Consider the following 24,185-nt stretch of genomic DNA (forward strand, 5'->3'; position numbering starts at 1 on the left):
TTGTTCAGGCAGTTTTAACAATTCTATGCCATTTTGTTCTTGTCGGTAGTTGCTAGGTAACAAACACTCCATCACACAAAAAGTTTTAACACTACGCAAAAAAAAGCACATTTATTTGCATATTTTAATGAGGTTATTTCATTTTCAGCCATGGTGAAAGAGAAATCTTACCTAAGCTATGATAAATACTTTTTGGTGGGAGGAATCTTCCACTTTGAGATGTTGGCGATTCCCTATCAACCAGTGGAAGTTGGATCGTGGGTTATGACTCTTTGTAAGTTGCGCTTTACCATGATATGTTATTCAGTGGTATTTCGGAAAATCAATTGAAACAATTGAGTTAGAAGTACCTTTTAAAGTAAATCATATACAGGTGAATTCAAAATTGATCATTTTGAATTTTTTTGGACAGTTCAAATTTTAGGAATTCCCCCTCGAGTTTTCAACTTAATGTCAAAATCTCTTGTTTAGTTCGATATTTTCCCCTCATTTTTTGGATAATTTGAAGATATTATTTAATAATTTCAGATATTTCATTTGCAAAATGTCTATTTTTTTCAGAATTTCCGACTCAATTTTGGTCATTCTTTTCTTTATTCCGTTGCTTACTTATCTTTTCCAGAATATATAACATGTGGCCAACATTGAAAAAAATTACAATTAATAAAATCTGAACTTTTTACTGTAGATTTGAGTAAGAAGCAATGTTTTCGTTACCAGTTCCACACACTATCTTTTGTCTTTCTGTGGGCAGCTGGAGTTTCACCAGTTCTTGGATGACTTCATTAGATCCCACTAAGAACAACCCTTCCTTTTACTATTTGTGAAAGCACTGTATCCTATGTCAATGAATTAGTAATTCAAATTTTGGATAATTTGAACTTTTTTGTTGTCCCCTTGAGCTTCGAATTAACCAAGTTCGACTGTATTTAAAATCTTAAACAACCATCTCTTCCTCATTTTTTACACAGATTTTCATGTACCCACAAAAACTAACCAGAAATAACTTATTAATCAAATTGAGACAGAGTTATCATAACAAATTGCTATTATGAATTATGTATATGAAATATTTTAAACTTTTTTTTACAACTTCCTGTGCCATACTTTAAGTCAGCGGTTCTCAACCGGTGCTCCGCGGAGCCCTTGAGGATCCTTGTGCACTCTCCAGGGACTCCGCGACCGCTCGAGAAAAATAAAAATACAGTAAAATTTAAAAAAATTATTATAAATATTTTTAAACAGTAAAAATAAATCAGTAACTTTTATGGATAATTAAAAAATGGGCCTACAGGGCTCCGCCATAGAATTTTTTACTAAAGAGGGCTCCGCGAGTCAAAAAAGATTGAGAACCGCTGCTTTAAGTATTCTCTCTGACACAGATCACTTTCTGGATGAATTGAAGATAGACAAATTTTTAAATTTTTTTTAAGTTTTCTTACGAATTTATTTCAATTTTTTCTTCCATAGGTGAAGATAAAAGGCCAACAAAGATTCCATATGAAACAGACATCACTCCAATACGCCAGCCTTTGCCAGCAATGTCCCTTGCAGCAGCAGCAGAATTTTCTGACTCCGAAATTAAACGTTTTGAGAGAGAAATGGCTTCCGCCATACACGTATCTTTCTGGTAATGCTCGTTTTAAAACTGAAGTTTATCTCAATCTCTGTACCATTATTACCCTATATTACTAGTTAACCGCACATGCACCTACTTCATAAACATTCCTCTGGAGAATTTCTGATGACTTGGTACATCCCGGAATGTGTTATGAGCGTACATGCGCGTTTTTTTTCTGTTGACAGAGTTGTTATACTCGAACTGCCACTTGTCTTTCACATTTTGTAGTGAAAATTGTAAATGCCTGAATTTTCACGTGATCACTCCACTGCCACCTTCGTCCAATAATTTTTACTTTTTCATTGAATACAAAACTATTGGCAGAATGGGAACTTCACTGGTGTTAGCCCACACCAATTATTTCCTTTTGAACATTTCTCTTTTTTCCAGAGCACGAAGCTCCGTAAGATTCCTTAGCTTTGTGCCTACTGCAGTTTCACTTTTATTCAACCAAATTATTAAATCATAATCGGTAGCTTCTGGGGCTGTTGTTTCCATGGCTGTCTTAACAGCCTAACACACCCCAGCTGGTTTTCTGTGGTTCCCAATTTTGAGGCGTGAATGCGAACCGATCTCCACATTGAAGTCTCCTTACAGGGAATAAGACATATACAGATAATAACGGTACACATATTTAGTCATTACACTTCATTCATAGTTCGAAAAATAGATATGGCAGCACTAAAAATTCATACACAACACTAGATACACACTCAGACTGTAAAGTACATATGCGCACTTCTGGCACAACTCATTCGGTAGTAAACAGCCCATGGCGATAGACCAGATTTGCGCTCAATAAGAAAGAAAGCATAACAGCACCCCCCTCCTCCTCAGGCAAAGTTATTTTTCTGGAAGCCCCACCAACCTGCAAACCGATTTACCTGCCTGATCTTGAAAATTGCAACTAGATCTCACTATCATTAGGCTGCATCATCATGCTATGCCTGGGTGGGCACTAGTTATTGGGATTTGTATTCTTAAAATTTTAATTCACGAGTTACAAGGTGTATTGAATACAATTTTTCAGCTTGCCAAAAGATGTTATCTTTCTGGAAAGACCCGTGCCGGCTATTTGGGAATCACAAAATCATCGCTTTAGGAGTGATGGATTCTTTGACATCAACTTAGTTGGTATACATTTCTTTTATAAAAGAATTATTTGAAATTTATATCAGCTTGAAATGATTGAGAATTTGATGGTAAAATTTAAAAATTTTAATTATTCAGCTATTTTTTTAGAAATAGAAAAGAAAAAAGAACAGAGTTAGAGCGCATAAATGAATGACACGATTCAGGGCCTCCCTTACCAAATGCGATTCCCGGCGCGAAAATAATAACTGAACCAGGTGCGTTTCAGCAATTTTGGGCACCAAGAATGCTTAGAACCCCCATTTTCAGCAGGACTCCTAGGCTAGGATTTTTGTGTGGACCCCCCCCCCCCGGCCAGATGTTTCACTGGCCCCAATAGTGAATTTATATCATGAAAACAAAAAAAATAAGAATCGGCCCAAGGCTGAGGCCCTGCCAGCCTCACCTTTGTGGGGGGGGGGGTCATGGCCAGGGCCGTCTTAAGAGCATCATGGGTCTCGGGCCAAGCGCTTTTTCTGAGACCCCACCTTAGAAATTCTCGAAAAATTAACTACTTCTCATCTTTGAGGCCCCTCTCCTCGTGAGGACCGGGTGGGCCCACGCGTTGCGTTACGATGGCACGCCCCGTCACAATTTTATATATTTTGTGGGGGATAAAAATAGACATTTATTACTTCAGAATATATGGGAATGCTGAGAAAATCCACACACACAAAAAAAACTTTAACTCACGCACACAATTAAATGAAAATTTTAACACAAAAATTGCTGGAAATTCAACACTGAAGCTAATTTTAAACTAATGTATGAGAGAAAAAATTCCCGAAACTAACTTTTAGACTCGATGAATTCAAAATAACTAAAATAAATAATTCCAGAATTGATGAAAATTTTCAGAATTAATGGTAGAAAGAAATTCTAGAATCCCTGAAAATTCAGAATTAATGTGGGAAATAATCGCAGAATTAGTGAAAGCCTCCAACAATTTACAGTGAGTGCAAGGCCCAGCGCAACTGCGCCTGCCTGTTACACACCCCCTAAGGGCATGTTTGACGCGATTTAAAAATTTCATATTTTCAAAACTATTGCGCATAATATAATCAGTAACACATAAAAATAAAGAAAAACATTCCAAGCTTCTTTTTTTCCCAATTGCAAATGTTCTATGTATGAACCTTTCGTAACACAAGAACCATCTAATTTATAATCAAGTTCATTCCACACATTCTGCAGCTTTATACAGTCAATGGTTTAAAAAATGGTTCAAAATGCAGCCCCAATGTGTTCTTTAAGTACATTGTGTTTTTGGCGATTAAGTTCATTATAAATTTACTCAATTACTCAATGAACTTAGAGAACACATCTGTGTGGTGCATTTTCAACCATTTTTTAAACCCCTGACTGTATAAAACTGCAAAATATGTTGGAATGAACTTGATTACAAATTTAGGTGTTTGTTGTGTTACAAAAGGTTCACGCATCAAACATTCGTAACTGAAGAAAAAAATTGAAATGTTTTTCGTTAATTTTTCACGTGTCACTGATTATATTATGTTTTTTAGTATGCATTTATAGTATTCGTTTCAAAATTCAACTTTTTTTTTTGTTTAGTAGGTGTGAAAACGGGATAATAATTTTTCCCTCCCTCTATCTTTTTTACTTTGGCAATTTAGAAGAGGATGACCTGATATCTTTCAAAATGGAAAAATTTGGGAAGATCGGATTGTTTCAGAGAAAATATGCTAATCATCCTTTCGAAGTAAGAATATGTATACAGCATTTGATTGAAAAGAGTGAATGTGATAGAATGTAGTTGAATTGTCCGAAATATGCACAGTAGACGACACTTATTTATTTATTATATCACGGGTGGTGTTATCATTTGGGCATTGTTGTCACTTCCCAAAGCATGGAACGTATCAATATCACAACGTGGGGGAAAAAAAACATTCATTTATAGTTATCAAGATTACGTGGTTTATGGTATCAATTTTTTTTTCAGTCAAAAAGTATATTTTTGTGCATTTGGAAGCTAAAGTAGAACCAGACTTATTTCTTTCCCTAATATAAGTTACCATTATGAACTTGCAAGACTATGTAATAGGTCAGAAGGTGTGTACCCTCCCTCCCTCCCTCTCCCGTTTATAAATATTTCCATACTCGGTTTACAATGCCCTATTCGGACAGTAGTCGCCACTATAATCCATGTACGCATGAAGCTACTTTTGCAATGACCTGTCTATAGTAGATACAAATGTAATTTAAAAAAAAAACATCTTTCTACAGTTCTTGGCCAGTTTCACGGTTTCTTGGCTGAAAGACTTCCTCAGGGGATTTAGGGAATGTATCATACATTAAAGAAAAATTATCATAATTTTTAAAATACATTAGTCAGTTACGTTCAAAATCCTCAATGGCTGAATATTAATTAAAAACTGCAGGATTTTAGTTTAAAGTAAAAATATACTATTTTAGAACAATATGAAAAAAAAGGAAAACTGAACATTTTGCAACCAGTTACGTGGAAAAAACAAAAAACTGTGTTATCACACAGGATGTGTGGTTATCATATTCACTTTTGGATATAATTATCGATCAGTTATTGTTATCAGAAACCTTAAGTCCCAATATGATAAGTGATCACATCAAGCATTGTGCACTGTACTTCAAGAACCTGAAATGAAATACAATGAAAAACCTGTATGAAACGAACATTGAGGGATGGAAATAATTTTAAGCTTTATAAAGGAACACATGAAAGCACTAATCATTGACGAGACTATCTTTTGATTTTGTGCGAGACAGTTTCCACCGTAATTAACCCTTAAACTGTGTAAATAGTGGGAAATATACCTTTCTATCTGCAAAAGAAAAAAAAATCCCCTACCTCCACGTTACAAATCTTCAGAAAGGGGCTCAGCTGGCTATTACGCTCATCATCTATTTATGATGGAAGAGAGTGGTTTGAATCTGAAACGTAACAAGCGGTTTTTGCATCTATTTTTACCGCAACTAATTTTACAAGTATTCGTTTTAACAGTTTTGTGTTAAACACATTGCATAATTTTATATGAATTACATATCATCATATAATAGGGATTCTGAACCTATGGGTCGCTGGGATTTCCAAGAAAGGTTGCACAAATCTGTAGCCAAGGGTTTCTTGACCTATGGGTCATGACCCCAAACTTGATTTGCAAGCACTTCCTAGATGAGTCATAGGAATCCATTTATAGTCTGTTATCAATGCACTTAAATTTCAAAGAATAGACCGTCCCGTGGGTTGCAAAGCTGACCTTGTTGTTGATTTTGGGTTGCAGCTGAAAAAGGTTAAGAACCTTTGTATTAGATTACAATCAATATTCAATATATTAATAAAATTTGGAGGAACATATCTTTTTATTCATATATATAAATCAGCTGTTCTTAACCCAGGGGTCATTGGTTACTGGGGGTACTTTGGAGAGGTTTCACGCAGTCAGTTGGGATCAGAAAATAAGTGACATTGCCTTCACATCATTATGTGCTGAATGTTATTCAGTAAATGGGTCAGTAGCCTTCATCTAACAAAAAAAGGTTAAGAACCCCCTGTCAAAGATAAACATAAAATTAAAAAAAAAAAACAACATGCACATTTTTATGAATAAATTCTAATATCACAAGCTGTTTATCAAAAAACAGATAGCGAATCTCCTCAATAGAAAATAAATCTGTTTGCTGAATGCTGTGTGATTTGATAGGAAAAAAGCTAACTAAAGAATTGAGCGCATTTCATTTTCCTCTTATAACTCTTTTATAGTAGTTTATAAATCAAAAAGAAATTGCTTTAAAAAAAAAAAAAAATTTCCCCTTGTATTATTGATAGTATATATTCTACATATATTATAATTTTTTTTTTGCAGTCATGGGAGTTGAGAAAAGGCGATGCTCCAAATTCTGTCAGAGTTCTATTAGTTGGGACCAAGCTCACTTTGAATATATGTGTTAATAATGTGGGTTGCTTCATTAAACAAATTCGTATGAAAGGTGAAAAGAAGGATGTTTTGCAAGAACTTTATGGCATAAGCATGACTCCTGATCAATTGACGCAAGTAAATACATATTGCTTTTCGATGACATAAATATGTTTCTTTGTATTTCTTATGTATTCTGCATTTGTTGATTCATGTTCTCAATATCGCTCGAGCGTCACAGCACCTTCAACCCCGTTACATGTTTATTATTCACACCAATTGTATATATCTTGCTACCACCTACTGTTATACTAAATTTAATTACATTTCTCTTTCCTTTCTCTTATTTTATTTTGTTTTCTGTAATTTATTTTTAACTTATCTTTATAATACATATTTTGACCTTTTGTTTCATTAATTGTAATTTTTCTATTTATTTGTCAAGAATTCTAACTTATTGTAGTAATCTTAACATACACAAACATTTTGATTGCAACAACCAGTATGGGACTAATGTTTCCTTGGTCGTTTTGTACTTGTATATGAAAGATGCTTTATTTTTTTGTAATTATTTGAAATTTGAAAAAAAATTTGTGCGCAAACTCAAAAAAATTTTGTTACGATTTTTTCTAAATTTGTTTATACAAATTTTAGGTAATGAATTTTCATGTCAATTTTTTTTTTTTTTTTAAATCGAGTTAAGTAAATTCTGTAATTATAGCGTTTTCCCTTGTATTCAAAGTTCATGAGTAGATACAGAATTCATGTTTGCCTCGTTCATATGTGCAAAATATTTTTTTAAGTAACTTTACTTTTTCACTGAATTTTTTTTTCTATTCAAAGACAGTTTTTCATTTATTGTTTAATTATTTGCTTAAACCCATATGTATGCAATTTATATGATGCGCTTGATTTTTCAATTACTTATTACTTCAATTTTTCTCCCCTCTTTTCATGTTTAAGAAACTGCTATCTGTGGGCATTTGTATTACATATGATAAGAATGGATCAGAGCAAATAAAGATGGAGCCCAAGGTGAGTCGATAGTTTAACACTTTCATATTTTTTCCCCATAAAAGAAAAATTTCAGATATTAATGTTTAGAAGGGTGTTAAAAAAATTTATCTTGGATACGGTATTATACAAGGGGAAAATGTGATGTACGGGTGATGTGGGAAAAAAAAGTGAAATATTTCGTATTTACCCAATACAGTTACCATAAAGAAAGTCTCAGTATATGCAAGCATTAATATAGAAGGTAGTTGGCATCAAAACTCTTCTTGACAAGCCTACAATATCATTTAAATTGTAACTAATTCAATTATTGAAATCCATCCCCAATCAAGATTATAGTGTGCTATTGAGTTAAATTAATATGTGCTTATTCAATTTTCAGCTAGATGATTTTGAATCATGGACACACATGTGCATGTCTATCATTTGTAACACTTTCACCTTCTCACGGAGTAAATGGAATCCCAACTGGCGATCAGATGGAATAGTCTTGTGTTGCAGAGATGTTTCAGAACAGGTAATTTATTATAATTAATATTTTCGAATACCCCCCTACCCACGAAGCACTCTGCCATTTTTTCATTGATAATTCACAAAGGGAACTAAGATTAAAGAAATAATCACACCAAACTTCATTTATACAATTTCCTAATTGAAGTTGCCAATAATGTTATTCACTGACCATGATTTGTCTCAGTTCTTTGCAGCATTTTAAAATATGTATGTACAACAAAGAAAAATGAACTTACTTAGAATTAATCACCATTAGCTTTTCATTCTTTGAAATGAAATAGATTTTAACGTTCTTGTGAAAAAGTTTGTGTGTATTTTGCTGACCATGTTAGATTTTATTTTTCACTGACTTTAGATTTTATTTTATGAGCTTCCATCAAACAGAATAAAAAAATGCATCAGGGTAAATTGCCATGGATAAAAGCTTTGGATTGCTAGTTTTAAGTTAGATTGAGTCCGTTTTTGGTAAATGTCATGTATGTATATATATACAAACATTGTCTTCCCAGGTAATTATATACACAAGTTATTTGCTTTTAGGGAGCTGAACGCCTGATTCTCGTGACACCTGAAAGAGCTTATTACTTGAAAGTTACAGATAATGATGATTCATTTAGTGATGCTCCAGAAGACAATCAAAAGGTTCACTTATTTTGAGTTTGAATTCACATTACAGTCATAGAAGCACTCAAAGATATCAAAGTTCAACTATGAGTCCTGTTCAACAAGTACCCAACCATAATTTTTCTTGAGTGAACCAATGAAGCTAAGGGGGCATGGTTTCGTGCAAATATATAGGCAACCCTAGTGCACGTACTTGAATTTTTCCCTGTATGCAAAAGAAGCCGGGAGCTGGCAGCCTGCCAATGAGTAAAGAAGTGTAATTGAGCGCTGTCACCTTTTTGCTTTTGACAAAATGGCATTAAAAACTTGAACACTACCGCATTAATCCTGATGGAGCTGCCAATTGCAATGCAAAACTTTTTGGTAGTACTTGGTGATGGTTGTGTTGTGCGCTGCACATGTCCATGAACCCCTGCCACTGGAGTTGAAGAAGACAGTCATCATGACTTTGACATTGCATCTCCTGAAGACCAAATCTTCATACCAGTGAAGATGAAATGAATGGATCCAATGCCAATGATTGCCTCATCTCCAAGTTCTCTGATTGTGATTCGATGATCCTGCATCATCAGAGTCCTCACTTGACCAATAAAGTTCTCATTTCTGGATGTTGAAGGCCTACTAGAACATTCTTCACTCTCCATTGATGTGCAGCTATCTCTGAAGCGGTTGCACCACTCCTTTAATGTGTGGTGCCCATTTCCTCATCTCTGAAGGTCTGTTGAATCTTGTGGATTGTTTCCCCTCAGGAGTCACTAAGCTTCACCCAAAATTTAATGCAGAAGCATTGTTCAAGTTTTTTCTGCTTATTTTGTCAAAAATTAAAATGCGACGTGCTCACTCGCACTTCTCATTCATCTAATCTGCCGGCTTCTGCAAGCAGGTAAAAATTCAAGCATGTGCACTAAACCACCTCTCCCTGGCTTCATTGATTTATGAACAAAAAATTATGATCAGATACATTTTGAACAAACCTTGATTATTTATGAAATAAAAAATAATCGAATCAAAATTAATAAGCATTTGTTGAAAGCCCCCCTTTTTTAGAACGTAAGTAAACTCAATATCATACATTCCATCAAGCACATTGGGTAGTACTCAAAAGTACATGCTTCATACTCCATGTGCTTCATGACGTCATACTTTGTGTTTATAGGTATCGATCCATGGTGATCTCTTGATGAATTTGCTTCTTCCCATTATCGTTAACATTTCATCATGATTAATAAATTAAAAAAAAAAGAAAAAGAAAATGTTAAGGTAAAAAAAAAAACCACAAGAAATTTGTGGCTTTTTGGAACACGCTCTGCTGATGTGACTCACAAGGTACAGCGATTAAAATGATGATTTAAATCACTTGATTCTTAAAAAAAAATCATTGATTTAAATCACGAAATTTAAATCTTGGTTTTTCTTTACATAACTTCAATGATATTGAACGGAAAACATTGCAGAAAAATATAGGGAGTTGAACTAAGCACTTAACTAAATTACACTAAAGTATTTTCAATGCATTACAATGTGGCACTAGGGTTCCCCTGATCAAAAAACAGAGGAAAACTTTTTTGTATTGAATTCTATACCCTAATTGCTGATTTAAAATAACAATAGATGTTGTACCACAACATAAATATCATTGGACTTTTGACTTTATGTTTCATATTAAAATTTTTAGTTTGCTCGTTTTTTACCAAAACTCATAAAATCTGTGAAAGAATAAAAATGTGTAAACAATTAAGCAACATCATGCAAGTCCGAAACACATCCACCAATTGTGCAAGAAACAATCTTGTCAATAGTTTTTATTTAATTGATGCTGAATGGCTCCTTGGTTGTACATTGAGTGAATTGCGATACCTGCATCACATATGTGTGATACTGAGTTGCCACTACTGATTCACTTTAGTGGTTAATCTATGAAGTTAATATGGTACTCAACATTCTTTCATGTTACATAAACACAGATTTTCGGTGTTCATATTTTTTGCTTGTAATTCGTTTGTAGTTTATTCATCAATGTTGAATTAAATTTGAGCAATTAGAAGGAAAAAAAACAGTTTTGATATGAAAATATAAAACCAGATTTGTTTTAATTAATAAGCAGTCAGTTATTTTCAGTTTAAAAAAAATGATTTTTTTCCGATCCTGGTGACTTAGCTTGTCAGAAGTGAGAGCTGTGCTTAGAAGTGTACCAGGTCCCCGCTCTCTTAGGAAGACCTGTATTTGGGGAAATTAACTTGCGATTACTCTACTATTACTGAATCCTACATGACTCGTAAACATTCCTCTGGGAATAATACTTGTGATTAAAAACAATCAGGCCACACTTCAATTGAAATGCTCATGAGAATCTAAATAATACAAGGAATTAGGAAACATTCTATGGTATATTTGTACCCCTAGGCATCATGCTGGATTCTCATTGTGAGGATTCAGGTTTGAGACCTCACTAATGGCATAGTGGTGGCAGGCAAAAGTTGGTTTTCAGCAGTTTTCTAACTTTGAGGCAAATGTGAGCCAGTTTCTCATTTGAAAAAGTCTCTCCACAGAGAGCAAGCAGACCCTCAATATGATATTCGCATACTACACTAGGTCCTGCATCTGGTAAGTGTAGCCCAGCCTGCCAGAAGCCTAGAAATAATGGGATTCTGCAGTACAAAATAATTACCTTTTGGTGTTCAAATTCTTTCCTCTATTTGTTTCAATCAGATGTAACATAAACCCCATAAATTATCGATGTGAAATTGGTATTGATGTTATGAATGTTTATGTTGATCTACATTCAAGGGCATCAAAATATATTGGGCATATAATTGGTTTCACAAAAAATATATTGATGTTTTCATTATATTTTTAGTTTTGCAGTGACTTGTATCACTTACTGGTAGACGATACAGGTGAAGAAAGAAAAGAAGCTAATGCCGATCTTGTAATGAATGTTTTCTCACTGCTTCAAGTGCTGAAACTTTTTAGTTGTTCTTAATGGCCCCCAACAATAAAAAGTTAAATAATTACCTGGTGTATTCTTTTTCCTGCTATGGTGTCTCATTTTGTTTATCATTCATTTTTCCCATTTTCTAGTTGACAGAGAACAAACACAAAACATTCGTATCAAGAGGTAATTTATTTTAAAACATTACAAAAATTGCAAAATTTGAAATTGAGTTATGATATGTTGATAAGGCAGTAGTTGAATGAGCACAAATATGTGGAATATATACACGCACGGGAGTTTCTATTAATGAAATTTCTCAGAAAGTTCACATAGTTAGTGACGAGTGGTTTACATAATCAAGAAGTGACTTAACAAGTGCCATAAAACATTGAGAAAAGTATTACTTGGAGTGCAACTTTCATGCTCAAATTCACGTCTAAAAACCTCTTTTTTTTTCTTCGATATTTTCACAAAATATATATATTTACATCAAGTAGTGTACATTGCAATTTATACAATAAACTTTGAAGGTTTTTTAATGTACAGTAGGCATGGACAATAACAGGTCAATTCTGAAAAAAGATATTTGAACTGCATTAGATTTGGATATTTTTCTAAATATCAATCTGTACAGCAGTAGTGACTCTTTCTTACCCCCCCCCCTTCCCCGATGGTATTATGTCATAATAAAAGCCATGCAGCTAATTTCCAATATACAGTTTACCATTTCATTGCCAAGTTTTTTTTTTGACTATACTAAAAGTGATATTATTGCCAACATCTTCCCCTCTGGCACATTTTCAAACATTATTAGATGTCCCTATTGTTCTGCAGTAATCATAGCAAATAGTGTCAAATCAGATCAGGTTTGGTAATAAAAATATAGTCGCCAAGAAGTGGTACACAGTATATTGGAAATTTACCAAGCCAGGTATTTATTATCCACTCGACAGGTCTGGGCAGAAACGCAGGGGGTATCTAAAGTGTTTGGAGCTTGTGGGTGTTTGTCTTGATTTTTACGTAGGCGATTTTGATTTCTGAATTAATTCTGTGGGAGCTAGGGTCCAAGGCCATTGTGGGAACAAGACAAAATTAAAAATTAACTCACAAGGTGCATTTCAAAAACTGTTGTTAAGCTTTCGCGTTGTTGAGAGGATAATAATTTGGCTTAAGAACCAGCAAACATTTGCCTATGCCTACTATACAATATGATATTAGATAATTATTAAAGTGCGGAAAAAAAAGTCCATTATAACAGTATTAAAAAATATAATTTCATCACTTTCTCCTTTTCAATGCACACTGATTGGCTTTGTAATGTATTCTCTCCCGTTTACAAAATATCAGCTGCATATTAACACAGAAATTGAAAAAAAAGCAAGAAGATTTTGTTCATTATATAGAAATTTAAATTCATGAGGATAGGCTTACACATAATATGCATTTAAATTCCTTAAATCAAACAAAGTGGAATGAATATCAAGTTATTCAAAATGATAACTGACATGAATTAATGAAATTAGGTGAGAAATGAGGTAGATATTGCACACAAGGGGAATCAAATAACAACTAATTATAGAATAAGCATCAGAACGAATAACTTTAAGAATTCAATATTTATATTAAATATTTGTGTTTTTATACATCAAAGAATGAAATATATTATTAATTCCGAAATAATATATTTTTGTAAAAATTTATTTAAAAAAAAAATTGTTCATAATTTTTTTTAATTGTAAGGTATCATAAACAACAATGTAGAAGAAAATCAGCATGAGATACACATCAAATGATATCAGCAATGACTAGGTTTATTATATACAGGAAAGTGAATATATGAGATGGGGGAAAAACTTGACTAGTGACAAATATATATCGGTTGCGTTTCAATATTGTTTTCTAATAACATGTTGAAAAAAAAAAAAGACTCCCCAAATGGATGAACATCTTTCTAACTCTAGATTAGTGGTTCCCAGCCTGTGGTACAAGTACCCCTTTGTCTTTTGAACTGACTTTAACTCCAGTCTATTGCTTTTGGGAAATTCACTACTATCTTGACCAATATCATCTGAAAAAATGATTTTGAAGAGTAATTGAAGGTTGCTGTTAGGTCTCAGGTTCAATCCCGGGGAAGAATATAGATATTTTTCCTAACGAGCTAGAGGCAACCACTGATAGATGGCACCTTCATTTCCAACCCAACTCGTTAAGGCAGTAAATTGTGCAAAGCGATATGGCCGGAGTTGGTGCGTGGTGAAGTAGTTATTTAGAGGCCTGCAAAAAATATTAAGCAATGAAGGGAAAAACCAAGTAAAGTAATACAAAAGTACAAACCACTTGTCATAGCATAGTATACAAAGAAATACACATCTAGGGCCTGCTTTGACATGAGGGGACCCTGAGAAAAGCAAGAGTTAGAGGGAGAAGCCTTACAACTAGAGTCAAAGATGGCTTTTTTTAGTGGCGTGAATGTATGTTTTTTGGGTTTTGGGGGGTTTCAAGATCATGAAGCCCCGGGCGAATGCTCTACTTGCTCACTCAGAAATAGGGCCTTGTACACATTTCCATGCACATCTACACGTACAAATGCCTCCTGTGCATTTCTAGAAACATGAAAGTCTCAGACATTTCAAGAGGTCTTCCAAGCATTTGTAGAGTACAACAAACCTCTTACACCTTTTGAGAGGGTATGAACTACAATGCATTTCCAAGGAGTATTTGAAGCTTGGAAGATCAGGAACTACTGCTCTAGAGAGATATCTGCAAAATAAATTATTCTTAATAGATTCAGCAAGAACCTGAATTTTGTAACAATTCCTAAACAACGAATCAGATTCCTGTTCATATGAAGCAGATATTCACGGAGTTTCAAATACTACGTATTTTGTTGAACATAAAGCAAGTATATGAAGTCAAAGAGATTTGTGTCTGAACTTGGTATTTTCAATAGTAATAATACAATGTTATGACACATAAATAATGACACAGCTGCTTAATAAGTGGACAAGGAAAAATAAAAACCCGCAAAAAACATGCCAATCATAAAGGTGACCATATCTTAGTGAAGAACAAGGCACATCACTGTGGAAGTGGTTACGCAGAAAGTCCACTGATTCATGAATACTCATAGAGTGAAAAAAAAACTATATAAGTTTTCTTAATTGCCCATTGTATTAAAAAATCCAAAACAAAGGAGGTATTGGTACAGTTGATTTTGTCGCATTATTAACAAGATACTATAAATTTGAATGTAAAAGTTTGGAGTCAATATTTTTATAGAAATAAATGATAATTTATAGCAATTAAAAACTATTTATGGCACCCTTGCTGATGAAACTGAAACTATAAATACTTTGTGGCACCCAAATAGTGTGGTAAAACCCTGGATGAGAAATCATATCCCTCTATATATTTCTATTTATCATCCATGAAATATCTTGACATGACATCCCTGACCAATCTCATAGCAGTGTTACAGCATATCACTTGGGAAACACTAACATAAAGCATTTCCTGACAGTTGAAAAATGATTTTTTTTATGACATTTGCACCCGGCAAGCGAGAGACTGAGGTTCGAGTCCCCGTGGGGGCAGTGATGAATTTTCTTCCTTGTAATCTTCATCTCCACAAATAACCAGTCTTTCGATGAATCTTGTATTGACAAGTGGAGAGGATGTTTCTACATTGTTTAAATGTCTATATAGAGGAAAAACCTCATTCACTCCTCATCGTTGCTCTGAAAAATACTCTTTTTATTTTTATTTTGATAGAGACAATAAAAACTCAATCCTCTTAAAAAAAATTAATCAATTAATCGAGAATATCCTGTATAAAAAAATAGGCTATCTAGCCACATTATTATTGGGAAAAAAAGTTGTCATTTGAATATTTTGATGGAATCTTAATTGAACTATTTTTTAAAAAAGGGAAATTTTAAATCTTTATACAAGTATGTTAGCTGTCATTGTCATCTCACAAATATTAAAATTTTGTTAGTTAAAGATTGTTGTGTAGTTTTTTAATGAAAATAAACAACTACACAACAATCTTATGAAAAAAAAAGACAAAATTTTGCATTATTTTCTAAAATGGTTGCTGGATTCTTGTATAAGGTGGATGCCAAAATTTTTATGGTTCAATTATGGAAATGATAGAGCACACAGGAATCTACCAATATTAATTACTGTCATAAAATATGTGGCAGATGAGGCAGCACGAAAAATCACTTAAACCTGAAACTGCCTAGGAATAGAGAGAGCTACATATCTATGCAATTTAACTAACAGTATGGTAAAATAAGTATGCCATATCACATGCAGCAAAGAAGCAGTGCTCTAGAGGTGAATTTCAGAAGTTAACCATTGAAAATTGGAAATAAAGGGAGATAAAGCTTACCTTCCAATTACAAAATGCATCATTTAATGAGTACAAAATTATGCATACATATAAATTTCACTTCATGTAAGATTTTTAACTGCTAACTCACCACTCATTGCCATTTGATAGAGCATAGTATTACATCATTATACCATTATCTAAGTTGCATGGTTGTAGCTCTTCATTTGTAAACTATCTCAGGTTAAAGTGATCTTTGGTAATCTATGGCTTTCACACCCTCCTACTGGAGCTGGGCAATGTTTGCAACCACATATTCTAAGCTGAATATTAGTGGGTTCCATGCATACCACCATTCCCTCACGTTGGGGCAATGAATTCAAGGGCACAATGGATAGAATTCTATAAAATAATGTCATATGTATAGCACAAAAGTAAAAAAGTTCTATACTTTTTGATTCATCTACCAAAAGATATTTGTTGAACTTTAACATCAATGTCAATCATGTTTCGTAACTTGATTACAACAAAAAATGCTTTGAAAGTTTTCTTTTCTTTACATTACTACATGGAACAGAATGAGAAAAAGAACTGAAATTTTTTTATACAAAATAATTCAGGAATACCAGATCTGTTTTCCCAACCACAGAATATTAACCTCAAATTTTTCATTATGATTTTGCCTTTTCTTTGCGATATATTTTTATGCATTATTAACATACAACATTCGAGAATACTAAGAAATGGTTACACATTTATAATTATCATATTTCTTAGAGCAAGTACAATGCGACGAAAGAAAAACCACTGAAATAATGGGTAATTGTGAGTTTTGTATAATAGTACAACCTCTCTTGATCAGCATCCTTTAGACATACAGGGTGTTCTGTTAATGGACTGACAAACTCAAAGGGTTGTTAATAGGCATCAAGAGGAACAAAAATTGCAATGGAACATGGTGTTGCAAACCACATAGAGAGGGAGAAAATTGCAAAAAACGCATGCAAGCTCTGAGTTTGTTAGAGCCTGCATGCTCGTTGTTGGACGTGCTGGACCCGTTGCTTGGCCTCTCCCTTCGCCGGATCTCAATCTGTGTGACTTTTTCATATGGGGACACTCTTAAATCCCTTGTTTATGCGATGCCTGTGGACCCACCAGAGGATCTCATAGTGCAGATTGTTGCAGCTGTGGCAGACATGAAAAGCATACCTGGTATCTTTGAGCGTATTCGGAAATAATTTTTACGGTGTTGTAGACTGTGCAATGACGTCAGCAGCTGCCACTTCCAACAACTCTTGTAATAATTAATCAAATAAATCTTTTTGTAGTTATTATTGTATTTTTGTCATTCCAGCGTGATGTCAAAACCTACATGCATTTTTCGAGATTTTCACCCTCTCAACATGGTTTGTGACACCGTGTTTCCATTGCAACTTTTGTTCCTCTTGATGTCCACTAACAACCCTCTGAGTTTGTCGGCCCATTTTAACAGAACACCCTGTCTATTTTTCTACACCGGTATAAAAAAATCTGTTTATTTGATAGTATGTTACTTTAGTATTACTATGGTATAGTACAGCAATTCATTGTATTGTATAAATATATAATTTGTAGTATGTAACTTCTTTCACTCCCTTACTAATTTCAAAGTTCTAAAATTTGAATTTTCAATGATTCAAAAAGTAATACCAATCTCTAAGCATTTCTAGATACCAAAATTCATCTGTAGTTGAAGTAAAATAAAATACAGTATCAAATTATCAGGGAAAAGCATTGTAATTGACAATACACATGCGCTCAACAGAAATGTAATGTTGTGCTATTGAATTCAAAAAATTGTTGTCATTACGTAAGCAACAGCATGAAGATTTAGGATAAATAAATAAATATATGTTCTAAGTCTGAAGTCTATTGTCTTCATGAAGTGGACAGCCACTTCACAAATTCCTCAGACCACTATGTGAAGATGCTAGACTTTGGATCTGAACTGTAAAATAGATATGTACTGTATTCCCCCTTATCAGATGGCATGCTATAAAACTCTGTCACCAGCTTTTGAAATGCTGGGGGTCTGGTTCATTCCCAGCAGGCCAGGAAAATTGAGGTTCAATAAGGATCACAATATGCATTTAGCCCATTCAATAGATTTTCAGAATAAAGATATTCAAGAATTTTCTAGGCTCTGTGACTCGGATTTCCTGGCATGCTGGCTAATGAGGGGGAATGCAGCATTAAGAACACACATCTTCCCTACATGTCACAACTACTTTACTCTCATGCTTGTTTGAAATTTCAACTTTTTGTATAACTTCTGAAGTGGGGGGGGGGAAGTATTTTATCACCTAAATTACTTTATATTTTATCTAGTATTTTGTCTTTATATTTTATCTAGTATTTTATCTTTATATTTTATCTAGTATTTTATCTTTATATTTTATCTAGTATCTTATCTTATATCTAGTATCTTATCTTATATCTAGTATCTTATCTTATATTTTATCTAGTATCTTATCTTATATTTTATCTAGTATTTTATCTAGTATTTTATCACCTAAATTTATGCATTATAAAGCAATGACTGTTAATTTATTTTTACCAAGAGCATTTTTTACTATTTCGAAGATTAAGCAAGGAACAGCTTAATAAACATTTATCAAGTTCAGAAATCGACAGCTGCAGTATACTTTATAGAAGGGAGAGATAAAAAGTTGAAACACATATAACTGCTATTATAAAATATAGTCAAAAGGTTTTGTATCTGTCATCCGATCAATGGTTTTTTGTGCTAAAGGTAAATTTAAGCATTAACTTTGTCAACTCCAGTGATTAACATTAACAAAAGATATTTTTTTGTTTCTTGGAACTTCGGCAAAAAGATTTGTTATGAGGGCTTTTTTGCCAAATATTCAAAAAGTAAAAACATCTGATGAGAAGTTGGTAAAACATCAAGTGAATACTCAACTTTACAAAGATCCTAAAGTCAGTAAAGCTATTTATCAGTACTAGTAATAAAATTTGAAAAATAATCATTGTCATTTCTCTTAAGCACCATGATTTTATTAGGGAGGAAAAACCCCAAATCAAAAAATTAAATTGGTCCCAGTCATGCCAAAAAAATAAAATCTATCATGACATAAATGAAATTCAGCCTATATACGATATATGCATACCAGCAACTACAAAAAAGTAAAAACTGAAAATAACAACCAGTTTCCTACCTAGATTCTTAGTTCATTTCTAATAATTATTACATTTTCAGCTAGTACTTCAATGTGAAAGAAATGGCTACAGCAATAATATAATTGATAAATACAAAATGCTAAGCCAAAAAATACCATTTGTAATAAACCTATTCCTTACATGGGTTTCAACTGTTTATATTAAGAAACATGACCAATGGAGATGAAAAACATGTCCTACTATAATTTTATTCATTGATGGAGTTAGCTGAAGGCACATTTGGAATCGTGAGAATAGATTAGTCAGATTTTCATTTCAATTAAGTGTTTTGATAGCAGAAAACTCATGTGTGCTCACAAACTCATGAATTCATCAATCAAATGATTAAACAATGGTCACTTCTTGAGAATTTTTGTTCTGGAAGGAACTATGGCACATGCTGAATTCACATTTTCAGAACCTAGAACACTTCATACAGCCCACACATGCTCGATATAATGACTCTCCTTCTTCAAGTTGAAAACAGACCGTATATTTGGAGGATCATTGTACCAAAGGAAAACATAAATGATAGTGGATTTGGAACTTATCCTACTGGTCATTGTAATGGATTGATCAATATAATATGGGATCGTTATAACGAGCGTTAACTGTACTATTTATGCTGTTAAAAAACAATTATTTTCACATAGTTACTTAAAAAAATTTTCATTGATCTTGAAGAACCATCTTAAATCTTGATTTACAAAGCTATTAACTAAAAGATGTCCACAAATGACTGGAGGGTTTTTCTGTCATTTTTTTACGGTTACTACAATTTGACCAAAAAGATGCACCTCATAAACATTCCTCTGAAAAATTTCAAATGAATTAGTACATGCTCGAAAGTGTGTGTGCGTGTTCTGAGTGTATGTGTGCCTTGACATATTTATAATGTCAGCTTTATATGTGGTTTTTATGTTATACTGATTCTACCACCTGTCTTCTGTATTTTGAAGTGAAAATGACAAATGTCTGAATTATTCACATTATGTAAGTATTGTGTTGGTCTGCCTGCTCTCTGTTGAGAGATGAATGGACAACTAGCTGCAATATTAGAGAAACTGTGAAAAAGTTTAATGCTACAAGACAAGTATGCCTCAAAGTTTTACTTGGTTTTTTGCTTGTAGCCATAAGAAGACAGTAGTTGTCTTATAGTGGATGGTTCAAAAGTCAAAAAATAATTTTCTATTCTTTGCAAGCTGAAAGAGAAATGTATCTGGGAATGTTTTGAAATGTGTCTGTTGGAAAATTAATTCATGCCAAACCTTGAAGACTGACAGTGTGGATTTCATCCAACAACATGGTAGAGCTCTGTCCACATCTCATGGTGATGATCATGAATGATGATCATTAATTGCAGTTAAAGTCTCTTTATTTCCTCCATTCAACCTCTAATAGTATTTAAAAAAAAGTTAATATTTTCTATTTGATTGGAAAAAATTTGTGATCACATGCAAAATAATATGACAGAAATAACATCTTGAAATTGCTTCAATCATTTGTAAACACCCTGAATGCATATTCAATGAATTATCAAGTCTTTGAGAAAATAAACTATAAGAGGGTTTAAAAACAAAATTATAAGGGTGAGAATACACTTCCCATGAAAACAGCAACATTTCGTACAACCAAATTATAATAAATTGTAATTTTCATGTGCAGAAATAGAAACAAATAAAATGGTAAAATGTGTGATTTTATGTATGTTACACTCTCAACATGATGTCAGAAATATCAATAAGTTGTCAAAAGAAATAATAGCTAATTGTTAATACCAAAGGACAAATGAAGAACTCTACACATGCATATGTTTCATTTTAGGGCCAGCTGACAGTTACTGTTTTCTTTGCATCATTACTTAGTTTGAAAAGGTTTTTAGTTTTTCTTATATTGCTCCCCTTTACACCTATATTATTTTTACTCCTTACCAAGAGTAAAAATTCAAAAGCAATACTGATTTTATGAAATTGAAGATAGTAAAAATCAGTTCAAAAAAGATTCATAAATATTTTAATGCCTGTAATCAAGATCACCCAAATACACATCTGTTGTCATGTTTAGAGTGTTGCTTTGTCTCAAAGAAAATACGTAAACCTCAATTTTATTTTTTTAAATTCCAGAATGATTTCAGTTTATTTGCATTCAAATCATAAAATTGAATAAAAAAAAAAGAGAATTATAATTTACTTCAGAGGATCATTAATATTTTTTACACACATATTTACATGTATTTTAACCATTAGTGTATGAACATTTATTAAAATGGAATTTTACATTTCCTTCATTCCATAAACCTTTCATTATTATTTGCAGTAATTATTTTTTCCTCATTAATAATCCCTTATAAATACATCAGAGTAGTTCTATGAGACTCTTGCCACAACAAATTTATTAACCAAAGATTACTTTATTAATAACTTATTATTACTTATTGTGATTACTAACCAAAGTTCTTTCACTAATACAGCTTTGCTATTTCAGAAAATAATAAAAGAATATTTGTTGTATTTTCTTACAGTTCACCATATTTTGATAAAGCCATCCTCTTACGGAATAGCTGATCTATTTTAGCCCTCAGTACCTTCTCAAGTGACATTTGGAATGTCTCTAGAGCATACAGTATACTTATTTCATTTAAACCCCTTTTTGGATACATGTAAAAATTACTCAGACTGCAGGTTGTCTCTATCTATTCAAATGATTGGCAAAAACCACATGATACTAATTCTTGTATGATAATCTAATTTATGAAATTCAATACTGTGCACACTACTAAAATTAAGGAATATTTTTGGGGGGAGGGGGCAGAGGGAAGCATTTATTCACCTTAAGTTATATTTACTGAAGGATAAAGTGATTAAAAGAAACTAATTATCTCACTAAACAAAACTCATTATACAAACATGTCAATCACCGGGAATAACAAAATATTGAGCAAAATTTCCCTCCTACACTCCAATGGATCATTAACTCCAAACGTAAAGCATTCATAATCAAAAACTTGACAGAAAAAAAGTATAGCTTGTGTGTATAATCTGTACTGTCGCTTTTTAGTGCAGAGAAACCTTTAAAAGTTTAAAATTTGATTACATTTTTTCCTTACAAAAGCTTTAGCATCAGATCTCAGGACCATAAAGTTTTGCACTTTGCTTTTAAAAATATACAAGAAAATTAATTTATAGGTAAATGTGTTTACTACAGCATGTGTTAAGTAGGCATTTCTCAATCTCGGAAATCCTGATTATAAAGAGGAAAAAACTAATAAACTTTCAAATTAGTTGTTCACAGTTGCTTATTTTTTTTAACAGGTGCTGGCAACACAGAAATTTGCAAGAAAAAAAAAGTTAAATATCCTCAAAAACTTTTAGAAAAACAAAACAATAACCTATAAATGGATACTTCAATTAATTTACTTTCACCTATGTTCACATAAAGTCCTGTTAGGAAACCGGATATCAAATAGCTTAATGGCTGTTCTTTTCTTCTTAACCTGAATTTCACAGATTTATCATGTTAACTACAAATATACATATACATATACATTAGTTATTATGTGAAATGTAATAAAACTATCACTTTAGGGTTCGTTGTGATTGAGCTATGAAATAACATCACATACATATTTGTCGCTGTTTCCTTGAATTTTGCACATTGAATAAATAACTGCAAACTGGCAAAAATCCAATGTTATACACGCACATAAAGATAAATCAGATTTTATAATGCAGAGCTATAACAATTAAAAAAAAAAATCTCCATATATCAGAGAGATGAAAGACTTGTAATGTATATATGTACACATACACATACACAATACCTTCGTGAAGTTTTAATTTCTAACATCACTGAGGCTACAGATTAGAATACATTTTCAAATTTATCTACAAAATCCTAATTTCAGTATTCTTTGGTGTGATAACAAATGTTGCCAGAATATTTCCTTCAACCCAAGCATTTAGTATACAATGCACACACATACATATATATAAATTTATTTGTATCTATGTACAAGTAGTGAAAATATAAATCTATTTCGTATACTAGCACTAGCAGATTTTTACCATCAAACTCCACAAAATTCCACAAATAAATAAAATTCTTCTCCTCAAATAAATAAGTAAATAAATGATAAATTTCAGCATGAGCAAATTCACAGGTATACATATTATTATAATACAGAAATTTTATATACATAAAATGTTGCACTCTTTGATGGGGGAAGAAATCCAATAAATCTTAATTGATATATATATATTTTCTTATTCTCTCACTGGCACAAGGTACAGGAAATGCACCAATGTTAAGATTATGAATAAATGTCCATTTGAAAAAATGATTTGGCATGAAAGGAATCTTCCACATTGGACGAGTCAAGAACACTTTTGGACATGTGAGAAGACGCTCTGAAAGAGCTCGATTGATTCTTCTATTCTTTGAAGAGTCATGTGAAGCTCTGATTGTCTTTCATTCTGTTTCTTTAAGCAAATGTAAATGAAAGAAAATGTAAAAAGATTAGAACATGTTTTACATGATATTAATGAAAAACATGAAGCAAAAAAAATCTCTATGAATAGAAAACTGGCTTGATTATGAAATAATGTTTTTTTTTTAAATATTTTCAAAAACCTATCCAAAAACAATTTAAAATTTAGAAACATTCACAGAGTAAATTAAATATATATAGTTACAGAGAAAATTACTTATATTTCCGTTTCATAACATCCTGTAAAATTAAGACACAAGCATATAACCCTAAAAGTCTTGATTGTTAATTTTTAATTAAAACTTCAAATGATATATTTCAATTTAAATTCAAGAAACATAATTCAAAAAAGGTTCAAAAAACATAAAATGAACTTCAATTTTTTATAAGAT

The 24,185-nt window shown here is 32.6% G+C and overlaps 2 protein-coding genes across 3 annotated transcripts in view; one reads left to right on the plus strand and one right to left on the minus strand.

The window, feature by feature from the left end:
- Positions 1-4,387: 4,387 nt before the first annotated feature.
- Positions 4,388-11,829, plus strand: LOC149086404 (dynein axonemal intermediate chain 7-like). Its single transcript, XM_089231808.1, has 6 exons — positions 4,388-4,472; positions 6,616-6,804; positions 7,630-7,701; positions 8,063-8,197; positions 8,734-8,835; positions 11,675-11,829. Exons 1-6 carry the CDS (start codon positions 4,413-4,415, stop codon positions 11,798-11,800), a joined length of 684 nt encoding a protein of 227 aa, XP_089087934.1. The 5' UTR covers positions 4,388-4,412; the 3' UTR covers positions 11,801-11,829.
- Positions 11,830-11,922: 93 nt separating this feature from the next.
- LOC149086405 (PHD finger protein 21A-like) overlaps positions 11,923-24,185 on the minus strand; it is a 61,275-nt gene continuing 49,012 nt past the window's right edge. The window contains exon 11 of one of the 2 annotated variants that reach the window (XM_089255354.1): positions 11,923-23,779. In XM_089255354.1, coding sequence (XP_089111480.1) covers positions 23,681-23,779 — 99 coding nt within the window. In that variant the 3' untranslated portion in view covers positions 11,923-23,680. Of the gene's footprint in view, positions 23,786-24,185 lie in introns of both variants that reach the window. The other variant, XM_089255349.1, reaches the window with a different exon arrangement.

The sequence above is a fragment of the Pholcus phalangioides genome, unplaced genomic scaffold (assembly GCF_987345545.1).
Source record: "Pholcus phalangioides strain wild (caught in Gottingen) unplaced genomic scaffold, Ppha-v1.0 ptg000004l_1, whole genome shotgun sequence".
Classification (NCBI taxonomy): Eukaryota; Metazoa; Arthropoda; class Arachnida; order Araneae; family Pholcidae; genus Pholcus; species Pholcus phalangioides.

Bases quoted from the DNA above. Each gene is read 5' to 3' on its own strand.
- LOC149086404 (XM_089231808.1), top strand. From the start codon at position 4,413: ATGGAAAAATTTGGGAAGATCGGATTGTTTCAGAGAAAATATGCTAAT. The intron at 6,805-7,629 runs GTAAATACATAT...TTCATGTTTAAG, and splicing joins CTCCTGATCAATTGACGCAA to AAACTGCTATCTGTGGGCAT. The intron at 8,198-8,733 runs GTAATTTATTAT...ATTTGCTTTTAG, and splicing joins GCAGAGATGTTTCAGAACAG to GGAGCTGAACGCCTGATTCT.